Genomic DNA, 19,892 nt, shown 5'->3' on the forward strand with positions numbered 1-19,892 from the left:
CCATACCCCCTGACTCCGCTATCCTTAAGAGCTCTATCTAGCTCTCTCTTGAATGTATTCAGAGAATTGGCCTCCACTGCCCTGTGAGGCAGAGAATTCCACAGATTCACAACTCTCTGACTAAAAAAGTTTTTCCTCATCTCTGTTCTAAATGGCCTACCCCTTATTCTTAAACTGTGGCCCCTGGTTCTGGACTCCCCCAACATTGGGAACATGTTTCCTGCCTCTAACGTGTCCAACCCCTTAATAATCTTATATGTTTCGATAAGATCCCCTCTCATCCTTCTAAATTCCAGTGTATACAAGCCTAGTCGCTCCAGTCTTTCAACATAAAACAGTCCCGCCATTCCGGGAATTAACCTAGTAAATCTACGCTGCACGCTCTCAATAGCAAGAATATCCTTCCTCAAATTTGGAGGCCATAACTGCACACAGTACTCCAGGTGCGGTCTCACTAGGGCCCTATACAACTGCAGCTCCTATACTCAACTCCCCATTGGCTTTCTTCACTGCCTGCTGTACCTATTTCTGTGTCTCTGTCCGCACTGCGGCCTAACATCGAGGAGTTGGTGGCCTTTGATGGAGACCGACTTTCAAGAGCTCCACCGCGGGGAGCCTACGGGACTTTAACATCGCGGAGCTCGCGATCCCTTTGCCAAGGATCGACCTTGGAGCTCCAACCATGGGTGCTTGTGGACTGAACATCACGGAGCTCGTGATCGCTGGTCATTGACCGACTTCGGGAACTCCAGGCCGCAGGAGCTTCAACAGCCCTGACTTGGGAGCTTTGATTGCACCGATACGGGGGATTCGACTGCCGGAGCTTTGATTGCCCCGACAGATGGTTCAACTGCCCCGACTGCGGGAGAATAAAGAGGAAGAAAATTTGACTTTTTTTACCTTCCATCACAGTGAGGAATGTGGGAAATCCACTGTGGTGGATGTTTATGTTAACTTTTATGTAGTTGTGCATCTTATTGCTTTTTTTTCGTATGGCTGTATGGTAATTCGCTATCACTGTACCTTAATTTATACATGTGACAATAAAAAACCTTTGAAATAATAAACAGGATCAAACAGCTCAAGATGCACAGCAATCATGGCAACTTTCTTAGTCAATGTTTTAAAGAAACCATTACTCCAAGAAAGTAAATAATTTGAACGTATAGTACCTGTATAGATATTCAAAGGTATTTTGCACGAATGAAGCATTTAAGAGTCTGTCAGGTTTGAAGATTTTAAAGTACAGGGCAAAACATGCGCAAATTTTTTTATTGCAAGATGGGAGAATGTGTGGTAGGTTGAGGATTTTGTATAAGAAAACAAGTTAACAGAGGGAGTGATGGTCAGAAGGGATTTTGCAAAGTCTGAGCAGCTGCCGTTTTTGTATACTCTAGTTCGTCTATGTTAAGAGTTCAGGAAGCAAGGGCACAAACATAATAAAAACAGAGCCTGGAAGTAACAAAACCACACGAGTGTTGCGACACGAACAAGGGCAAGATAAAGCAGAGATAAACCAAGGGTCTTGTGATGGTCAGTACATTGTTTTCTCAAGAGCATACAAGCTTTGTACTGATTAAAAATTCAGTCAATAGCTGTGCCCTGATCCATGCCTTTTCTGAAAACTAATCGCAGGTAAATCTGTAGCTTGAAGTACTTATGTAACAATAAGCAACTTAACTGACACTATTCCATGAGGAGGCTAAAATTACTATAATTCCTTATTGGAGGAAAAATGCAGGGATCAGTTCACAGTTAATTTCTATTGAAAGGGAAACAGCAACAAGGGAGCAATTCATTTTTGATTTGCTAGACTCTATTTAAATATTAATGCTTTTGAGCATTTAAGGAATTAAGCTTTCGAAATTATTATTTCATTATTATTTAATGATTAGTTTTCTAAATATTTTTTGAATGGCAGAACATTCTTAGCTTCTGCCGATTGGCTAAACGGCAAGTTATTTCTTTTGTAGCCTGACCTTTTTCAGGACCACTACCCCACTGGCGGCACGGTAGCGCAGCGGTAGAGTTGCTGCTTTACAGCGAATGCAGCGCCGGAGACTCAGGTTCGATCCTGACTACGGGTGCTGCACTGTAAGGAGTTTGTACGTTCTCCCCGTGACCTGCGTGGGTTTACTCCGAGATCTTCGGTTTCCTCCCACACTCCAAAGACGTACAGGTATGTAGGTTAATTGGCTGGGTAAATGTAAAAATTGTCCCTAGTGGTTGTAGGATAGTGTTAATGTACGGGGATCACTGGGCGGCACGGACTTGGAGGGCCGAAAAGGCCTGTTTCCGGCTGTATATATATGATATGATATGATATACCAACTCTTACACATATCAGCTGATTATGCCATGGGCGATTCTGTTGAGTGCAAAGTCTCACCAACTGATTATGCCAGCACTGACATGCGAGTTGCTGCTAGAAAACCCACAATAAACAAGTTTGAATTTGGCTAAAGGTCAGCAAACAGCAGGGATACAGATGATTGCATAGACTGCATATGCATTGCAAATGCATGACAATATTAGAATAAATGCAATTCCAAAAACATAATGGAAATGATAAATACAATACAAATAATTGGAAAGATTTTAACATGTCAGGCAACATCTGTGGAAAGAGAAACAGTTATCATTTCAGATTGAAGAAACTGTACTTGACATCCACGCAATGAATCTCTTCTGGAAATAAATGACTTGCAAAAGTCTATTTTAAATTAGATATCTAATTTTGCAAAATTTACTGTCAGAGGATTTCTCTGTAATTCTGTGCAAGATTAACAAGGGCAACAGTAATTTCAGTCCTAAGATGGTCGCTCAGAAAACAATTATGATTCCCACAAAAAAGTCTTCACAATGGAAGACAACAGCGATGTACCAGAAATTCAAGAGTCAGAGGGCAGAAATGAGTAGAGTCTCTATTACTGAGAAGGTTTTTGGAAAACTGAAAAGCCTGAAAGGTTCTGAAAGAGGTAGCTGTAGAAATATGGAGGCATTGGTAGTGATCTGTCAAGAATCACTATAATCAGGAAGGACTGGAAAATCCCAAATGTAATTCCACTATTAAAGAAGGGAGCAAGAGAAAGTAAAATAAATTATAGGCCAGTTAGTCTGACTTCTGTAGTTGGTAAAATTTTAGAGTCCATTATTAAGGATGAGGTTTTGGGGTACTTGGAAGTACATAAAATAGGCCGAAGGAGCATCGTTTTGTTAAGGAGAGATCTCACCGAATAAATCTGTTGGAGTTTAGCTGAAGGGGCAGGTAGTGTTGAGGAAGCAGATGGGCTGCCGAAGGACTTGGAACAGGTTGGAAGAGTGGGTAAAGAATTGGCAAATGGAATGCAGCATAACAAAGTGTACGGTCATGTACTTCAGAAGAATGAATAAAGACGTAGAATACTGTCTAAATGGGGAGAGGATTCATAAATCAGAGGTGCAAAGTGACTTGGGAGCACAGGTGTAGGTTTCCCAAAAGGTTAATTTGCAGATTGAGTTGGCAGGAAGACAAATGCAATGCTAGCTTTCATTTTGATGGAAATAGAATATAAAAACGGGTGTATGTAATGCTGAGGCTTTATAAGGTGCTGGTCAGGCCACATTTCAAATATTGTGTGTAGATTTGGGCCCTTTATCCGAGGAAGGATGCGCTGGTGTTGCAGAGGGTCCCAAGGAGATTTGTAAGAATGATCCCAGGAATGACTGGGTTACGCATGAGGTGCTTTTGAAGGCCAGAGGCCTGTACTCGATGGAGTTTAGAAGGATGAAGGCGAGATCCCATTGAAACCTACTGGATAATGAAAGGCCTAGATGCAGTGCACGTGGAAAGGATCCAGTAATGGGAGAATCGAGAACCAGAGTGCACAGCCCCAGAGTAAAATGACGTACCTTTAGGATGGAGATGAGGATGAATATCTTTAGTGATGAATCTGTGGAAATCATTGCCGCAGACTGTTATGAACGCCAAGTCATTGGGTAGTTTTAAAGCAGAAATTGATAGGTTCTTGATTATGAAAAGCATCAAAGATTACAGGGAGAAGGCAGGAGAATGGGATTGAGAGGAAAAAATAGATCAGCTATGATTGAATGGTAGAACACCCTCGGGGGGCTGAATGGCCTAATTCTACTCATATGACATCAAAACATCTAAAAATTCAAATAACTAGCACTAAGCACCAGGTATTAAATTGTATCCCAAAAATGTTAACATGAAAAATGAATTATTTTATCAATAACACAAAGGAAAAAAGTGCAATTTGCAAGAGAAAGCTGTCTAATATTAACATTGAACGTAAATGGAAAGGGTCATAATACCAGATGAAGCAACATCTATCCCACCTTTTGGCAATGGATTTATTTTCATGTTATTCCTGGAAAGGACGACAGTATGTCCCTATGGGCTTAAATGGCATTTAACAAAGACATCAAAACTTTCAAATAACCAGTGAAAAAAATAATTGCAGATGCTGATTAATACACAAAAGACCACAAAGTGTTGGAGTAACTCAGCGGGTCAGGCAACACCCCTGGAGAACATGGATAAGGTGTAGGGGTGTGTGTGCGTGCGTGCGTGTGTGTGTGTGGCAGGGGGTGGAGCTGGAAAAGGGAAGGGGCGGGATAAAGTGTATCAGGTAATAAATTGACATAGGCCTGGGGGGGGTGGGTGGCTTGACAGGCAGATGGTTGGAACAAAGGCCAGCGATAAGAAAGGAATGTGTGAGGTAGGTTTAAAGAGTTGAAGATTGCAAAGCCAGAGCAAGGAAAATGGTGGAGGGTTGAGTGGAGGGGAGAAATAGGTGGAAATCCAGATGGGGCATGGGGCACAAAATGGGTGGGTTAGAAAATAACACCATTTATTTATTCATAGCAACAATTTTATAACACGTTTTACATGTTATCCACCCTGATAGCCTCAGGTGCACCTGTGTCCACAGTCACTGTCTCAGATTAGCCTTCTAGAGGATTAGCCTTCTAGAGGATTAACCCGAGGAAAGCAATAGGCCCGGGTGGAGTCCCCTCCCCTGTCCTCAAGATCTGCATTGGCCAGCTGGCATGAGTATTCAGACATCTTTAACCTCTACCAACTCCATTCTGAAAACATCTAGATAACAAGGACACCTACATCTGTCTACTATTACCTTGAGTACCATAATCCCAACCAAACACATCTCCAAACACGGACTTAGGAATCAGCAACCCCTCTGCCACTGGATCCTTGACATACTGACCCAGAGACCACAATCAGAGAGGCAAGGTGACAAAACATTTTCTATGATAATTCTACGGTCCCCCTAAGGATGTGTTGTCAGTCCCTTCCTATACTCCCTATACGCTCATAACTGTGCAGCCAATTTCTGCTCGAACTCCATTTACCAGTTTACAAATGACACCACCATAGTGGGCCAGATATCAAACAACAATGAAACAGAGTACAGGAAGGAGATAGAAAGCTCAGTAACATTGTGCCTTGACAATAAACTTGCAATGTCAATAAGACGTCAACAATGTCAGTAAGACGAAGGAATTAATTATTCACTTCAGAAATCGAGGTGGAGGAATATCCCAATCAGCATCAATGGTGCTGAAAGGCTTCATTCCATCTGCCAGATGAGACATTGCAACATTTCTTTAATCTAGACCATCAGTTTTGTAAAACCTTTTGAAGCTGTTAGAGACATCAGCCAAACCTTAGGCTTACCAAAATCGACTGTTTGGAACATCATCATCGACAATTTGTCTCGGACCAACAAAATGAAGCTGTGGCTAAACAAACACACATGCCTCCACTTCCTCGGACTAAGGAAGTTCGGCAGGTTTCCAACGATTCTTGCCACCATCAACTGACGCTCCACAGAAAGCATCTTTTTGGGATCTTTCACAGATTGGTTTGGTCACAGCTCTGCCCAAGTCCACGAAATTACAGAAAATTGTGGATGTAGCCCAGTCCATCGCACAAACCAGCCTCCCCATCGACTCCATCTACACTTCATACTGCCTCGGGAAAGTAGCCAACATAATCAAGGACTTTTTTCATCCAGGTTATTTTGTCTTCTCCCCTCTACTATTAGGCAGATTATATAGAATATAGAACTACAGAGCAGGAACGGGACTTCAGTCCACAATGTTTGTGTCGAACATGATGCCAAGCTGAACTGACCACATCTGCCTGCACCGTGATGCATGTCCCTCTATTCCCTGCATTTCCATATGCCAATCGAAAAGAATCTTAAACGTCACTATCATATCTAAAACTTTGAGGGCGATGCAAAACATATCTCACATCTAATCCCGTGTGTGCGTGTGCACAGTCGGGGAAGCGTTGACCTTCCTCCCTTGGTGCAGCGCAGACCTTCCTCCCATGGTGCAGCGCAGCATCAGAGAGAAGGCGAAAGAAGATGGCCACCGGCAGGCCGCTCTCCTGCTGCTGGCCGCCGCGGGCCGGGGTGAATGGCTCCCTCTCCCCTTTCCTCTCCGGGCTCGCTCGCTCCCGTGGGAGACTCCGAGCAGGAGGAAAATGGATGTTGTACCCATCGTTTCATTGTTCCCCTCCGTCTCCTCCAGCACCCGTTTCAACCGGCGTCATCGTTCCCCTCCGTCTCACGCTTCAACGGACGGCCTCCGTCTCCTCCAGCGCCCGCTTTAACTGACAGCGCCGTCGACAACTCCAACAATGGCGGTCGCTCTCCTTCTTCTCCTCCTCCTCCCGCGCCCGCTTCAACCGACTGCGTCGTCGATGAATCGAACAACAATGGCGGCCGCTCTCTTTCTTCTCCTTCTCCGCCCGCTCCGCCATTTTCTGCGCGCCTCCCCCCGCCATGTTGCGCACCGGGAGGTGTAGTCTCCACTCCCGCCCGGTCCCAGCGCCCCAGACTGGACTACAACCCCCAGCTGGCAGCGCGGCGCACACACACACCCCTCCAGGGTAATAATAAAAATAATTATATATAATACTACTTAAAATATAATAATGTAAGCCCCAGGTCAGTGACACCCTCTCCACTTCCCTGTCCCCCCTCTACGAGGAATGGGCCCAACCGGTCAACTTGGTCTAGTATATATATATATATATATATATAAAAAACTCAATTTGTATGTACGTTTCCTAAGAGTGGAGGGGGGTATAAGGGAGGTTGAGGGGGGATTGAGTGGGTGAAGGGGGGGGGGGGGGGCCCGGGAGGGAAGGGGGAGAGGGAAGGTGCTACATCAATGCAGGAGAGCTTTGGGCCCAACGGGTCCACTCTGTTCTTGTCAGTTATAAGTTTCAACGGTTCAGCTTGCTGAATTTTGCCTGAGAGTTAAAAAGTGATAGGGAGATAAAGGTGGGAGGAGGTGTATCACATGGCTCAGCTCAGATTTCCATGGTTGTTTACCCATTCTTCCTTTCAGGCTCAGATGACAAGAGATAAAATAACTCTCATTTGATTCCTTCCTCTCTGGGCTCTCATGAAAATAATCCACCAAAGTGCTTTCAGGGATGCTGGGTTTTCGATGTGCAGTAGGACCTGGTAGAGTGGGATGCATTCACTCGAGTTTAGACCGAGATCTCAAGAAAATGTACAAAATTCACCAAAGAACTTGGCCAGGAGATCAAAGTTTCAGTGACAGAACAGTTTGGGAACAATAACCATAATTCTACATGTTTTAAGATACAGGTAGAATATGAACGGCTCTCAGGTGATTGTGCTAAATTGGGAGAAGGCAAGTTACAACAGTATTCGGAGAAAATAGATGAGGACAGCTGTTTGAGGGCAAATCCACATCCGAATTCTTTAAAGCCAAGTTAAAGATCAGAACACTTCTGCAATGAAGGACAAAGATGGCAAAATTTAAGAACCTTGGATGACAAGAAAATATTCTGTAAAAATACTTGCCCCATACAGCTTCTTTAAACTATCTCCCTCTGACATTGCAAAGCCCTCGAACATTTGACATTTCCCTCCTTGCACAAATATTCTTACTGTCTTTGCCTCTCAGGTAGATAGCGGTCAGAAAGGCATTTGGCACATTGGCCTTCATCAAACAGAGTATTGAGTATAGAAGTTGGGAGGTCATGTTGCAGTTGTATAAGACACTGGTGAGACCACATTTAGAGTATTGTGTTCAGTTCTGGGCACCATGTTATAGAAAAGATGCTGTCAAGCTGGAAAGGGTACAGAGAAGATTTACAAGGATGTTGCCAGGGCTAGAGGATTTGAGCGACAGGGAACTGAGTAGGCTGGAGCGCAGGAGGATGAGGGATGATCTTCTTGGGGTGTATAAAATCATGAGAGGGACAGATGCACAGAGTCTCTTGCCCAGAAAAAGTGAATTGCGAACCAGAGGACATAGGTTGTAAGGTGAAGGGGAAAAGATCTAATAGGAATCTAAGGGGTAACTTTTTCACACAAAGGTTAGGCCACATTTGGAGAATTGTACACGTTTCTGGTCACCACTCATCCCACTGCCTCAATGAGGGAGCACCCCTTCCTTGCCCCACTCAACGAGGGAGCACCCCTCCCTTGCCCCACTGCCTCAACGACGGAGCACCCCTCCCTTGCCCCACTGCCTCGACGAGGGAGCACCCCTCCGTCACCCCACTGCCTCAACAGGGGAGCAAACCACCTGGTGACAAACCACCCTCATGACCCTGGTGGGGGAATGACACCTCCCTGCCCTCGTGACTCCACTGGGGGAGTACTCCATGACATAGGGGTCAGGAGCAAGGGACCCACCCCACCAACATCCACCATGACACAAGGAAGAAAGCCAACCTAACACCTGGGAGGGGTTAAGGGATCTATCCGTTCCCTTCATGACATCAGAGGGAAGTTATCCACCTCACCTCCAGTAGGGGAGATCCCTCCACGACCCCGGGGGAGGACTCCCTGGTCTCAAATTACGTCAGGTGCTCCCTCCCGATTCTCGATCATTCCACGCCTCACGTGACCGCCACCTCTCCGCAAGCCCAACCCCTCCCTCCCTCAAGCAGGCGGTTGCCATCTTCTCGCGGCCTGAGCGCCGCTCGCCCCCGGCCAGTGACGACGCCGCGCGGTCTAGCAGTTTACTCATCCCCGCGCCGAGTCAAATACAAACTGCAGGCCCCGCTCGCCGGGCTGGGCAGGGGAGGGAGGCGTTGGCGTCTGGCAACACACCGACCACAGTTAATCACAAGCTGGCGGGCGCCGGCTTCTGCTTGCCTGCCTTACCAAACAGCAGTAGTGGTGTCAAAAGGCGATAGGAGACGACAAGGCTCATGGCGGCAGAGAGAAGAGCACTTTCGTTGTGAGACGGACAACTCGATCGCAGCCGGGCCACCAGCCGCTCATGTGACAGGTTGCGTCACGGGGGCGGGGTCTCCGCTGTCTATCACCCGGGACCAGAGGAGGGCTGCACCCCGGAGCTCCAAAGGCAGAATGATTTTGTAACGCGAGCAAACGAGGAAATTCAGCTGCCGGAATTGTGCCGGAAGTCTTGCGATTGAATATTTTCAGTAGGCTTGATTAAAGCAACCTCACTATAATTCAAGAACTTCCAGGACTCAAGTTTGGCAGGCTACGACTTTATCCCTGCAGGAAGCTGAGTGCTGATCTTATTCGTGTATCAATCATGAGGGGAATAGATAGGATGAATGCAGTCTTTTTCCAGGGTTACAGTCGTTTTCCAGGGTGAAAGATTTAATAGGAACCTGAGGGGTAACTTTTTCACAAAGGGTGGTTGGTGTATTGGACGAGCTGCCGGTAGAGGTAGTTGAAGCACGTGCTATCAGAACATTTAAGAAGCATTTAGACAGGTACATGGATAGGATAGGTTTAGAGAAATATGGGCCAAATGTAGGCAGGTGGGACTAGTGTAGTGTAATGTTTGTCGGCATGGGCAAGTTGGGCCAAAGGGCCTGTATCCACACTGTATGACTCTACCGTACACTTGTAGAAGTTCAAGAGATTCGTCGTTAAAATACCAAACCTCCTCAGTCTACTCAGAAAGTAGAAGCATTGATGGGCTTTCTTCGTAATTGGTCAATGCAGGATGACCAGCTTCTGATCTGCTATGTTAGTCACTGTGTTTATGTGATGGTCTCATTTGATTGATGATGACTTCCTGGATATTAAATGTTTTGCGACTTGATTTAATGACAGCAAAGATATTGAATGTGCGTTTGTTCCTTGGCGAGCATCCTGCTCGAAATACCACCAAATTTATAGTTCTGCACGCTCCCCTGTAATAATGTTTTAGTGTGAAGTTGCTTGAATTGCAAATGGTAACCAATAGAAGGAGAAATATTGCATTTCTCTTTGAGAAAGAGAAATACTGTGTTCCTCTTTGGTTGGTACTGTGGCGTAATATACGCCCTGACAGGTCCTGGATCAGCACCACCTGAAACCCACCAATAATAGGGTAGGACTTTAACCTACAATCCTCTGAAATTGATAGTCATGATCAAACTACAGCTGGCACATAGAAACTGTGCTCCTGAGGAAACAGTGAACTATTTCAGACACCACTGCTAACTCCGTAACATTCGTTTAAAGTCTGAAGTTGAACCGGGTCGGATCTGTTGTATCTGTTTGATCCTGAGCAGAGGTACAGATCCCTTATTATGAAGACCACCATTTTCAGCATCTATAGCATTTCCTCGTAACTCAACCCATTTGTGTTTGTAATAGATCTGACTCTCCCAATGCTCTCATATCATATCATATCATGTATATACAGCCGGAAACAGGCCTTTTCGGCCCACCAAGTCCGTGCCGCCCAGCGATCCCCGTACATTAACACCATCCTACACCCACTAGGGACAATTTTTACATTTTACCCAGCCAATTAACCTACATACCTGTACGTCTTTGGAGTGTGGGAGGAAACCGAAGATCTCGGAGAAAACCCACGCAGGTCACGGGGAGAACGTACAAACTCCTTACAGTGCAGCACCCGTAGTCAGGATCAAACCTGAGTCTCCGGCGCTGCATTCGCTGTAAAGCAGCAACTCTACCGCTGCGCTACCGTGCCCTGGCCAACCCTGTAAACTTGAAGTCATCAACAACTATGGTGTCCATATGCAGTATCTCAATCTTTTTATCATCCAGAGCTAATTAAACTATTGGCTTCCAGTGCAATAATGCCTCCAGTTCTGGAAACGATACTTGATGAAAGATTTTGGTTATAAGTGAGAAGAATCCTGTCCACTAGGGTCACTATTAGGAATATAGGTCTTTTCCATATCATTTTAGAACTCGATTAGGACACACATATATCAGTGAAATCAATAGACATAACATTCAATGCAGTGATGAGTACGGTGATTCATTTTGTTAGGAACAATATAGACAATAGAAATGACATTTAGAATAGTTATTAATTTTTATTGGAACCTTTTCTAAAGATTTGATCATGTGTCATTCTGGTCGTGTAATGCCCAGTTACAACATTTGAGCATGTGATCTGATCACATGACTCTCAGCATGTGAACATTTTTACTCTTGGTTTTATGTCAGCAGCTATTGTGCAATAAATTTCAAGTCTGCCTTGAACACACCAAGAGAGGAAATTAAAGGCTGGGATGGGGGGGGGGGGGAATGAAGGTTAACTGTTTTTCTTCCCACAAATATGGTCTGATCTGCTCAGTGTTTCCAGCATTTTCTCTTTTTATTTTAGATTTCCTGCACCTGCAGTTTTTTTTTAATTTTCAGGAAAGCAAGGGATTGGAAGCAGAGGGGGGGGGGATAACTGAGGGAGAGAAGAAGAGGTATTTAGATCTTTAGGAGACAAAGAGGTGAAGGAGGGGGAAAGGAATTAAACCAAGAGAAACCCATAACCCTTGATATCCTTACTAATCAAGAATCTGTCAATCTCTGCCTTAGGAATGATCTGTCAATCGTACCCAATGAGGGCCTTCACACCCTTCTGTCACAATGAATTCTACAGATTCACCATCCTCTGTCTAAAGAAATTATTGCTCATATCCTTTCTAAAGATACATTCAGTTTAGATTGTCACGTGTACTGAGGTACAGTGAAAAGCTTTTGTTGCATGCTATCCAGTCAGCAGAAAGACAATACATGATTACAATTGAGCCATTTACAGTGTATAGATACATGATAATGCAAATTTCCTCGGTGTGGGACAAATAAAGAAATATATTATTAAATAAGGGAATAATGTTTAGTGCAAGTTGAAGCCAACAAAGTCCAATCAAGGATAGTCTGAGGGTCACCAAAGAGGTAGATAGTGAGAGGCTAGGGTGTGATTCATCCTTGTTTATGCTGCTGGCCTTGCTGAGGCAGCATAGGGTATAAATGGGGAAAATAGAAGGGAGGTTGGTTGGTCTAGGATGCATTCACAATTCGCTGCAATTTCTTGCAGTCTTGTATGGAGCTGTTCCCAAACGAAGCTGTGATGCATCCTGAATAAGAGTAGCGGGGGGAAGAGAAGGAATAAGAGTTGTGATGAAGGGGAGAACCTGAGATAGTTTGAGAAGAGAGTGCTTGGGTTAGATTTGAGGTGCAGAGAGGGACTGAGAGGAAGTTGTGCGATGAGGGTTGGAAGCTGAGTATTTCCAGTGTGCAAGAGGTGAGGTGTAAGGGAAGACTGGACATCTGAGAGGTGGGTTGCTTCAGGTGTAGGGGATAGTCTAATGTTAGGGGTACTTGGGGAGAGTGGAGAACAGACTGGTCTGGATAGGTGGGCTGCTCAAAAGAGGAGAGCAGAGGTTTTCTTTTAAGTCATTTTTTTCTTGAATAAGGTTGTTGGTAGCATGATCAGAATTTATCGCCTATCCCTAAACGTTACTGAGATGTTGATAATCCACCTTCTTGAACAATGACAGTTCTGGTGCGGGTATTTCTACAGTGCTTTTGGGAAGGAAATTCCAAGATTTAGACACAATGGCAAAGAATTAGTGGCAATATCTTTTCAAATCAAAAACAAGTTTGCAAATTTGGATAGGAACTTGTAGATGGTGGTGTTTCCATGCACCTACTGCCATTGCCCACCTTGGTGGTAGAAATAGACAGTTTGAAATTACTGTTGGAGTAGCTTAACTAGAATATGTATTGTAGACATTGCACATGGTATGACTGGGATTCTAGATCTCTCTGCTCTACAACACTTCCCATTTACTGTTTAAACTTCCCAAAGTGCAACATCATACATTTATCTGCATTAAACTCAATTAGCCATTTCTCTAACCAATTGCCCAAATGATCAAGATCTTACTGTACTTTGATAACCATCTTCACTATCTACATTATCACCCACTTCAGTGTCATCTGCAAATTTAATAATCCTGTCTTCATTCTCATCCAAATTGTCCATCTCACAAACATAGAAAATAGGTGCAGGAGTAGGCTCTTCGGCTCTTCGAGACAGCACCGCCATTCAATATGATCGTGGCTGATCGTTCAAAATCAGTACCCCGTTCCTACTTTTACCCCATATCCCTTGATTCCTTTAGCCCTAAGAGCTAAATCTAACTCTCTCTTGAAAATATCCAGTGAACTGGCCTGCACTGCCTTCTGTGGCAGAGAATTCCACAGATTCACAACTCTCTCCGTGAAAAAGGTTTTCCTCATCTCAGTCCTGAATGGCTTACCCATTATTCTTAAACTGTGACCCTGGTTCTGAAGTCCCTGCCTTGGTCACCCTGGAGCCAAGTCTCCATAATTCCAACTATATCATATCCCTTAATTAAAACTTACTTAATTAATTAAAACTGCGCAATCAATTCATGCACCTTATTACGAATGCTCCTCACATTAAGGCACAAAGCTTTCAGGTTTGCTTTTCTTATCTCACTTCTACCTTTTGCTTCTGTCCTCCTCCTGTCTCTTTGCATTGGTTCCCATCCCCCTGCCCTGTTAGTTTAAACGTTTAAATCATAGACGTTTAAATCATAGAGCATGGAAACCAGCCATCTGCATATCAATCTACACCAATCATAATCCATTTATTTACATTCATCCTACATTGCTTCCATTTCTTATTTTACCCACATTTCATAAACTTTCCTAGATTCTACCACTCACTTACAAACCAGGGGCATTTAATAGCAGCCAATTAACCTATCAATTTGCATGCCTTTGGATGTGGAAGGAAGCCAGAACACCCAAAGGAAACCACAAGGCCACAGGAGAATATGCAAACATGACACAGACACAGGGTTGAACCTGAGACTGGCGCTGTGAGGGAGTGTCTGACAGCTCTACAGAAAGGACAAGCACAACAACATGCTAGTCCTTCCCAACTGGGGAAATTCAGTAATAGTTTTGTTCAATTTCTTCATTTTACAGTGAACTTGAAGCTTAAACAATGGTGCATTAGCGAGCTGAAAATGAAATGAAACTTGCATATATCAGATGAAAAAAATAATTCCTCAGGGAAACAAAATTAAAAAGATAATTGAAACATTTCATTCAGTAGAAATTCTATTTTCCTGGTAAGGAAAATGAAGGATGCACGGGACTGGTATAGGCAAATGAGTATCCCTAGAGGAATTTCGGGAACTGCCGAGCATAAGAAGGAAATCAAGAGGGCAAAAAGGAGGCAGGAGATTATGTACTTTAAAGGAAAGAGGGTAACTAAAGGATAGGGCTTCTCAGAAATCAAAGCTAACATCTCTGTGTAGAAACGCAAGAGATGGGTAAGATCCTCAATGAGTATTTCGCTGTTTTTACCATGGTGAAAGACATGAAGACTGGGGAACTTGGGACAGACTACGTGTCTTGAGGACAGTCAGTATTATGGTCGAGGTGCCAGATGTCCTAAGGCATATGAAGGTGGACAAATCTCCCAGGCCTGATCAGATATATTGGGGGATACTGCCGGAAGGTAGAGAAGAAATTGTAGGTGCCCTGGCTGAGATATATGAATCATCATTAAATATGGATGAGGTACCAGAAGACTGGAGGGTGGCTAATGTTGTGCCTCTATTTAAGAAGGGCTGCAAGGAGAAGCCTAGTAACTGTAGACCAGTGAGCCTAACATTTGTGCTAGGCAGGTTACTGGAGAATATTCTGAGCGATAAGATGTATATGCATTCAGATGGACAGGGGCTGATAAAGGATAGCATGGTTTTGTAAATGGGAGATTGAGTTTCACAAATCTGATTGTTTTTTGAAGATGTAACTAAAAGGTAGTGAGTATATTGTAGATAATGAAGATGGCTATTAAAGATTAATAGCAGGATTCTTATTAGTTCGGCAGTTGGCCTGAGGAATAGTTCATGGAGTTTAATTGTGATGAGTGTGAGGTATTGCCTATTGGGAAGTCAAAGCAAGACGGGATCTTCACAGTGAATGGCAGAGCCTTGGGGAATGTTGTGTAGCAGAGGGATCTAAGAATGCAGGTATAGTTCATGTAAAGTGGCATTACAGGTACATACGGTGGTCAAGGATTTTGGTACATTGGCCTTCATCAGTCAGGGTAGAGTATAAAAGTTGGAAGGTTGTTTTACGGTTGCACAAGACGTTGGTGAGGTTTGGAGTATTGTGTTCAGTTTTGGTCATCCTGCTATAAGAAAGATTTTATTAAACTGGAAGGAATGCAGAGAAGATTTATGGGGATGTTGCCAGGACTTGAGGGCCTGAGCTGTAGGAGAGGTTGGGCAAACATGGACTTGAAAAATAGGGGGATGAAAGGTAATCTTATAGAGGTATCCAGATCATGAGGGGAATAGATAAAAGTAGATGCACAATTTTCTAAGAGGTCAAGCCTTGTCCATTCTCACATAGGATCCTCTGCTTATTGCCTGGGGAAACGTTACTGAACATATTTGACAAAATCCACCCCATCTAAGCCTTTGGAACAATGAAAGGTCCCAGCCTATATTGGGAAAATTAAAATGCCCTTCTATAACAACCTTATTAGTCTAGCAGCTGCCTGGAATCTCTCAGCATACTTGTTTTTCTAATTCTGATTGACTATTTGGGAGCCTATAGTAAGATTCCCAGCAAGATTATCATCTTTTTATTTCAATTATAGCAGTATAGAATTGGACTATCACTGCCTGTGGCAGATTGTGTTTCCTCAGTTGCCGCAGGAAGTACATCCTCTGTTGGGCCTTTTTCCCCTGTGGAATCGATGGTGGCCCCCCATTTAAGGTCCCTGGAGATGATGGTTCCAAGGAACTTAAATGACTCCACAGATGTGACTATGGTGTTGGTGATGGTGAAGGGGGGGAGGGGAGGGGGAATATTTTTGAAAAGTCCTGGGATGAGAGGATCATTTAAAACAGTTAAATCTGTAATATTTGGCGTTGAGAAGGATGATCTTGAAGTATATATATAAGTATATATACATATATACTTTGTTGTATATTCAAAGTATATACAATATTGTAACACATTCCTCCCGTGACTACCATTAAAATTTTCTGTAACGTGCCACAGTAGACCTGTCGGTTCAGACCAGACGGGATAGCCTTTGTTGCCCTTGTGCATCGATGAGCCTTGGGCGCCCAACGCCCTGGCGCCGGTTTGTGGTTTGTCCCTCCTCGGCCCACTGTCGGTAGGTACTCACCACTGCTGATCGGAAGCACCCCACAAGCTTTGCCGTTTCAGAGATGCTCTGACCCAGTCGCCTGGCCATAACAATTTGGCCCTTGTCAACGTCACTCAGGTGTTTACTCCTGCCCATTTCTCCTACATCCAACACATCAACTTCAAGAACTGACTGTTCACTTGCTGCCTAATATATCCCACCCTTGACAGGTGCCATAGTAACAAGATAATCAATGTTATTCACTTCACCTGTCAGAGGTCATAATGTTTTGGCTCATCGGTATATATTTCTAAGCCAGGATAGTATGTGACTTGGAGGGGAATGTAGCTGCTGACATTTCCATGTGCCTGCTGCCTGCTGTTCTTGTCTTTTTGGGCGGCACAGCTGGTGGAGCGGCCACCTCACTATGCCAGAGACCCAGGTTCGATCCTGACCTCGGCTGTGTGGAGTTTGCACGTTCTCCATGTAACCGCTTGAGTTTCCTCAGGGAACAGTTTTTTTTCCTACATCCCAAAGATGTGCAGGATTGTACGTTCATTTGCCTCTGTAAAATTGCCCTTAGTATGGAGGGAATGGATGCGAAAGTGGGATACATAAAACTAGTGTAAATAGGCAATTGATGGTCAGCATGGACTCGGTCAGCTGAAGGGCTGTTTCATACTATATCTCTAAACTAAACTAAAATTATTGTACAGGTTTGAAAGGAGTTGTCAGGCTAGCCCAGGCAAGTAACTGCAGTGCATTTTTGCAGGTGACAATACTGCAGCTGCATTTTGCCAGTATCAGAGGGAACAAAGTATATATATATATATATACTTTGTTGTATATTCGAAGTATGTACAATATTGTAACACATTCCTCCCATGACCACCTTGAGATGTCAATGATGTATGACTCAGCAATGGCAATGCAATGGAATATCGATGTTCTTGTTGCAGTGGGTCATTGCCTGGCACTGTAATGGCCCTTATTAGGTCTAGTTGCTGTCACCTGAGTCTCTTGGTGACGATACCTCCAGCCAAATAATTACACTTAACAGAGTTATGTTTCCAAACTAATTTAGCTACTTCTCAGATGCTCATTGAGCAGTAAGCTGGGTGAAAATGGTGGTAAAATCCCATTTCAAAATACAGCTCTCTGCAGCCAGGGAAGTGGGGAACTGGGATTTTGACACCATTCAGAGGTCAGCAAACATCAGCATTCCATTCTGCTGTTGCGATGATTGTGTCATCCTTGTAAAGGATCTTGATTCCACAGTCAACACCCCATGAATTAATGAGGAAGCAGCAACTTCCCATTTCTACATTTCCAATGGAACTCTGCGTTATTCTCTCTGCAATTTCTTTCAACCCTCCATCAGGATTTTCTCGTACCCAAGTCGTGCCAGCTTGTTTGGCAATTATCGTACCAACTTTTGTAGTCTCCTCTTGTAACCTGCTGGATACATTGGACAGCTTGTACAGGAGCGGTTGGTTACACAAGAAATATTGACCGTCTACATAGCCTCTGCAATGAACCTGGACCAAAAAGGAAGCACGACCGGAGGTGGAAAATTGGAAAACCTCCTCCATTCCTCCGTCTATTGTCACAGGATCTCGTACACTCCGCACCCCACGCATCTCCATGTTACACTGGTACATGTGAACCTCTTCGAAAACAAACTGGAAATGCTGCCGTTCATTAGACTTCAAATACTCTGCTAGAGAAAGGAAGGTGTCATAATGAAGTTTCAGAAACAAAGACCTTTTGCAGGAGAGGGGCTCAAAGTCAACCAAAGATAGAAGCCGGGCCCTCATGCCAGAATCAAAGGAATTCCACCTGAAATCTTCAGCTGTCAAAAGTCTCCTGATTTCTATTGCAACTACTTTTTTGTCTAATTGTCTATTGAATTTTATTGGCAACTTATTGGACTGATAGTCCTGGACCCTCTGAAGTACGTTTAATGTTCTCAAACATAGCTGTGCATATTCTTCATCCACCAGCTCCTGGTTTCCAAAGCTTGGTATTTCCTCTGATACGAATGACAACATAGATTTGGGCTGAATAACCTTCTGAATGATTCTTGCTGGAAGTCCTAAAATAAAAATAGACATGGACTGATTACTCAGGCAAGAAAATAAATAATAATTTGTCTACTTATTTGCAATCCTTTCCATTTGGACTGTAGTGTGGGATTCCTGTCCAATTACCTACCCCCATTTTATATGCTGCTCATGGGCATGGGCAATAAACAAACTTGGTTTTATGTAGGTAGGCACAAACTGCTGGAGACGGGCAGCATCTCTGGATAGAAGAAATAGGTGACATTTTGGGTCAAGATCCTTCTTCAGACTGTTATCAAAAGAGGGAGGTACATAGATAAGGAAGTGTAAGATGTGAAAATAGAACAAAAGGAATGGAGATCAAGGAACATATGGAATAGATCATTGTTAGCTGGGAGAAGGGAGAACTTCTTCAAAGTAGACATACCTTGAGGATATTTTGCAGTGGAGCAGACAATGCTTTTATGTAGCATCTTTAACACAGTCAGACATTCTAAACTGCTTTACAGTTACATCATTTTGTAACCTTTTTGTAGTCAAAAAGGTTGATGAGGAAAAAGCTGTAGATGTTATCTATATGTACTAAAGCACAGCATTTAATAAGGTTCCGCATGGTAGGCTGCTCTGGAAGGTTAGATCGCATGGGATCCAGGGAGAGCTAGCCAACTGGATAGAAAATTGGCTTTATGGAAGAAAGCAGAGGGTGATGGGGGAAGGTTGTTTTCACCATCCTAGAGGCATGTGACTAGTGGTGTGCCTCAGGGATTTGATGTAGATCCATTGATGCTTGTGGTTTATATCAATAATTTGGATGAGAATATAGAAGGCATGATTAGTAGTTTTGCAAATTACATTAAAGTGGGTGATATCATAGAAACAAAGATGGTTGTCAAAAATTCTAGCAGGATCTTGATCAGATGGGCTGAGGAATGGTTAATGGAGATAAGTACGAGGTGTTGAATTTTGGGAAATCAGGACCTGCACAGTGAATGGCAAGATGCTGGGTAATGATGTAGCACAGAGGGATCTAGGAGTGCAGATACACAGTTCCTTGAAAATGGCATCACAGGTAAGTACAGTGGTCAAGAAGGCTTTCAGTACATTGGCCTTCATCAGTCAGGGTATTGAGTTGTGATGTCATGTTACAATTATACTAGACGTTGGTGAGACCGGATTTGGAGTATTGTGTTTAGTTTTGGTCACCTGCTATAGGAGGAAGGGTTGTTAAGCTGGAAAGTGTGCAGAGAAGATTTACAAGGATGTTGCCAGGATCTGAGGGGCTGATCTATTAGGAGAGGTTAGGAAGGTTATATTCCTTTTGGTACTAGAATTGGTCAACATTGTAGATATGAAATGTATGTTTCTGTCTTAATG

The 19,892-nt window shown here is 43.7% G+C and overlaps 2 protein-coding genes across 5 annotated transcripts in view; both read right to left on the reverse strand.

Annotated features, from left to right (window-relative positions):
* Positions 1-9,334, reverse strand: part of lamp1a (lysosomal associated membrane protein 1a) — a 40,858-nt gene extending 31,524 nt beyond the window's left edge. The window contains exon 1 of the mRNA XM_078409283.1: positions 9,189-9,334. Coding sequence (XP_078265409.1) covers positions 9,189-9,237 — 49 coding nt within the window. The 5' untranslated portion in view covers positions 9,238-9,334. The remainder of the gene's footprint in view (positions 1-9,188) is intronic.
* A 2,046-nt stretch (positions 9,335-11,380) lies between these two features.
* The window catches only part of LOC144598823 (uncharacterized), a 39,327-nt gene continuing 30,815 nt past the window's right edge, over positions 11,381-19,892 (reverse strand). For all 4 annotated transcript variants that reach the window (XM_078409286.1, XM_078409287.1, XM_078409288.1 and 1 more), the window contains one exon: positions 11,381-18,550. In XM_078409286.1, the coding sequence (XP_078265412.1) occupies positions 17,661-18,550 (890 nt within the window). In that variant the 3' untranslated portion in view covers positions 11,381-17,660. The remainder of the gene's footprint in view (positions 18,551-19,892) is intronic.

Source organism: Rhinoraja longicauda, chromosome 12 (genome assembly GCF_053455715.1).
Source record: "Rhinoraja longicauda isolate Sanriku21f chromosome 12, sRhiLon1.1, whole genome shotgun sequence".
NCBI lineage: Eukaryota > Metazoa > Chordata > Chondrichthyes > Rajiformes > Arhynchobatidae > Rhinoraja > Rhinoraja longicauda.